At 37.6% G+C, this 3,880-nt stretch overlaps 1 protein-coding gene across 1 annotated transcript; it reads left to right on the top strand.

Annotated features, from left to right (window-relative positions):
• The first annotated feature begins 632 nt into the window (after positions 1-632).
• LOC108673340 lies at positions 633-3,619 on the top strand. The gene is made up of 4 exons (XM_018161147.2): positions 633-749; positions 1,100-2,323; positions 2,720-2,820; positions 3,388-3,619. Exons 2-4 carry the CDS (start codon positions 1,118-1,120, stop codon positions 3,617-3,619), a joined length of 1,539 nt encoding a protein of 512 aa, XP_018016636.1. The 5' UTR covers positions 633-749; positions 1,100-1,117.
• Positions 3,620-3,880: the final 261 nt, after the last annotated feature.

The raw sequence follows: 3,880 nt of genomic DNA, 5'->3' as shown, positions 1-3,880 counted from the left end.
ATGATAATTCATGGCAGTGTAAGGTACATTCCCATGGTGCTTGCTTAAAGGTAGTCCAAGTGATGGGTAGAGCTAATAAAAGCTAGTATAGTGCAAGCCTCAAATTAAAACTAATTGTCAGTATTCCCTACATAAATTTTGAATTATTTGACTTGTTAATTTGTACCAAACCCTGCGGCTTCTACCACTATGTACATACATGCAGGAAGCTTGCACTATCATAAACCAGTAGCAACCAAAGTCCCATGGAACAATTATTAGTTCTAAGGATCTTTAGTCTCAATATTTCAGGACCATTTGATATGCTTCACAGGGCTAAAATGAAACTAATAAGCACTAGAATGATAGTGAACATGAATATAAAGTAGTTAATTACATTTTAAATACAGGCACAACAACAGGCAGCTGAATATTTCCTGTGATTCTCAAATATTCATGGCAAGCTATGGCATGCCATCAACATATATTGCCATAGCCCATAAGTATTTGCTGTTGCTCACTGTGGTAGGGTTTCTTTTAGACTTTAGCTCTTGAAAATTTTTTCTGATTATAACTATATTATTATGCATCCATATTCATATTGATGATAAGAATATCATATTGATGATAGAAGTACCTACTTTTTAATTAACCATGAATTATCCAGGCCATTTATATTTTTCTTCTTTTTCTCAAGAGTGGATTCTGAGCCCTGCATTTCAGTCCAGAGTGCTGGATGGCAATGAGTGCACTAATAGTGGCTTTTTAAGGTATGTGGTGCAGTATTGGACAAGCCAACTTTACTGAAGTGTTGCATGCTACCTTGGCTACTTTGCAGAGGTAGTGTTTGCTACTTGAACTAATTTTTTTAAGTTGTGTCGCTTAATATTAGCAGCTACACTATCTAACAAATTAAGGCCTGTTACCTATGCTAATAATATTCATTAAATTTAATTAGAATTTTCAGTATTTTTAAAAATCTAAAAAATTATTTTGTTGTAGAAATTCAAACTTTGCAAAAATCTTTTCAAGCATGCTATTTAAATTTTAGTTTTTTTTTTCTTCTATTATAATTTTTTTATGTATACAAAATTTGTCACTATCAAATTTATTTGTGTAGGTGAAACTTATAGCAGAAATGGCAGCTTGCTCACAGAACATCACACTTGTGCCTGGGATTGAGCTTTCTCCTCAGGAAGCCAACAGATACAAGAACATTTTTGCCGTCCAAGTTCCCATGTGTGAAGTTTTTCGAGCCGTTCTAAAGTGGGAATGCAGCGACAAGCAACTTGGTCAAACTTGTGCAGATTATTTTGGTCAAAAGAAGCAGCAATATGAAGACCGCCATGCTGCCCTGGTGGCAGAGAAGAACAATAAATTTAAATTACCAAAAATTGGACTACCTACACGTACAATTGAAATGCTACAGGAAGAACCATCAAAGTATGACGTTACTCTTATGTTTTCTTTTTTGTGTGAGATATTCAAATCAAAAGTATCATACACACACATTGGTCATGTGAGAAGTCTCAGTCAACTAGAGTGCCTCTTGAAGGAGGCCAAAAACATAAGAAATGCTGTTATGCATGAAGTCGCTGACGGTGCTGTCAACCCCATGAAGTTTGATGAAATTGTCAAAGCCATGCATGATGTGATAGATGAAGCTAGCAACGTGTACAGCATCCCTGCTGATGAAGTAACGAGTTTCAAAAGCCAGATAGATGGGATGTGGGATGAAGTGCGCACAGATAGTGAAAAAGCTAAGGCTTATTGTCGCTTCTTCCTGCAAACTTATGGAAACAAAGAAGCCAAAGTCATGTGGGAAGCAATGTTGTCTGAAGAAACTCTGCTCTTTGGCGATGACAATGTTGAATGCTCAAAAGTTTTCCATTCCCTGGAATTGACACTACAGAAACCTAAAGATCAACTCGAGTGCAAGATCTCCTACACTGAACTGCTAACTGGCAACGATAAGTTCATTGTAGTCATTGGCGACTCCGGGTCTGGAAAATCCACTTTGGCCAAGAACTTGGTGATACAGCACCATATTGATGGCTATGATGAATGTCATAAAGACTCGTACAAGGTTGTGCAACAGATGGTGAACAAAATGAGGAACCATGAGTGTCGTGTGATCATCACCACCAGGCCAAGTGCTGCTGACAGGCTCAAGGACTTTCTGAAGCGAGAAGGTGTGAAGTTCCAAGAGTATGAGATAGCAGAAATTTGTGATTTAGATGACCAACTAATATTTCTGGAGAAGTATGAAAAACATGTCACTCCACATGCTGAGAAAGTTGTGAAGAGCTTCAGTTCTCTTGGACCGAACATTCAAGAACTTTTTGTTCGTCCCATTAATTTGGTTCTTTTTTGTCACCTGGTCTGGAACTTTCCTGAAAAGATAAATGAATGGAAATCTCCTGCTGATGTAGCTCAAGTCACATATGATTTATATAGGAAAATTATTAAGACAAAGCTGGCTTCCTGCGTTGTTGACATGGATGGCCTTATCGATTATTTCTTCCAAGACTTGGGCAATTTCTCCTTGAAGATGATTTGTAAAGGTCATTTGGTTTTCTCTGCAAAGCAAGTTGACGATTTGATACGCAGTATCAGATCAAAACTCAGAGAATATGGGGTGCTTGGAACACTAGACCCTCATGCTCTTCTGGGTGTTGTCTTGAAAATAAAACGTCCAATGAAAAGTTTTGAATCATGCACATATTTCTTCCATCACAAGAGCATACAAGAACTGTTTGCTTCCAAGCCTGTCTCAATGGAGCTCCGCATGAATAATGCCTTGCCGCCCATCTGGCCGTCACAAAAATGTGAAAATTTCGAGTGAGTTTTCTGTTGAGAAAGATTTAATTGAGTTTCTTAACACTGTCTCTGAGATAGAAACTTATGCCGTTGTCGTTGGATGATCCAATCAGATTTTTATTGGGCCTTTTTTCACCTACCTTTCACAGGTATAAATGTAAAATCATTTTATAGAGAGGTCTAGTTAATTTAAGTCTCACTAAATTAATTTGATCTAATTAATGAGTGTCTCACAGTACATATTATTTTCCTGTACTGTTCTTATCCAAATTATAAAGTATTGGTAGCTTTCCTCACTTCTAGAGATGCCCACCCCTTTCATTTCCTCAAATGCACCCAAATAAGGTGGGAAAATGACGAGAATTCATTCATTGTTAATACGCAGCTCTGCAGGCACACTTTAAAATGGAGAACGCAAATTATTTCTACTTTAGAAATAAGTATAGCAATTTTATCATAATGCTTAATTTTCATTCGGACTAATGTTTTTGCTCATAGATGAACAGAACAGGATGCAGATTATATTTATTCGTATGATTTACTTGTTAATTAGCCTCAACAATAAAATTTAACCAATAATTTAAACAGGCCGCTAGAAGTGCTCACGTATGTGTTCATGGAGCTGAGTGCTGCCGAGGAGTCCACTGTCTTCTGGAATAACTGGCCGCTCCTGCGAGATGCTGTTGGAGGCGTTGCCATGCATCGCTGGAAACAAATCTTGTTGAACTGTCGTGACTCGCAACATATTGCTGAAGCGATTGCCGGAGTCTACTTGGCTCACAGCAACAATTGGTGCACAGATAGAGGTAGGGGTAGGTAGTATTTGATAGGTATATGATAGAGGTAGTATTTTTATTTGGTGCCTTAATTGTTTGGGAGATTTTGCTTCTGGCATTGTACCGTCAAACCTTCATGGAACTTTGTGTGTCAATGAGATTCTTGATAGTTGTTTCTTGATGGTTGTTTACGAGCCTTATTGTCATTCAAGGGGGATATGAAAGTCTCATACACAATGAAATCTGATATATTGAAGAACTTTCACTTTCCCCCAATAGTATATGCTCCCTTTCATCTGAGTATC

The sequence above is a fragment of the Hyalella azteca genome, unplaced genomic scaffold (assembly GCF_000764305.2).
Source record: "Hyalella azteca isolate HAZT.00-mixed unplaced genomic scaffold, Hazt_2.0.2 contig10507, whole genome shotgun sequence".
Classification (NCBI taxonomy): Eukaryota; Metazoa; Arthropoda; class Malacostraca; order Amphipoda; family Hyalellidae; genus Hyalella; species Hyalella azteca.
This window is presented reverse-complemented; position numbering and strand designations above follow the sequence as displayed.

Bases quoted from the DNA above. Each gene is read 5' to 3' on its own strand.
- LOC108673340 (XM_018161147.2), top strand. From the start codon at position 1,118: ATGGCAGCTTGCTCACAGAACATCACACTTGTGCCTGGGATTGAGCTT. The intron at 2,324-2,719 runs GTTCGTCCCATT...TTCCATCACAAG, and splicing joins CGAACATTCAAGAACTTTTT to AGCATACAAGAACTGTTTGC. The intron at 2,821-3,387 runs GTGAGTTTTCTG...TAATTTAAACAG, and splicing joins CAAAAATGTGAAAATTTCGA to GCCGCTAGAAGTGCTCACGT.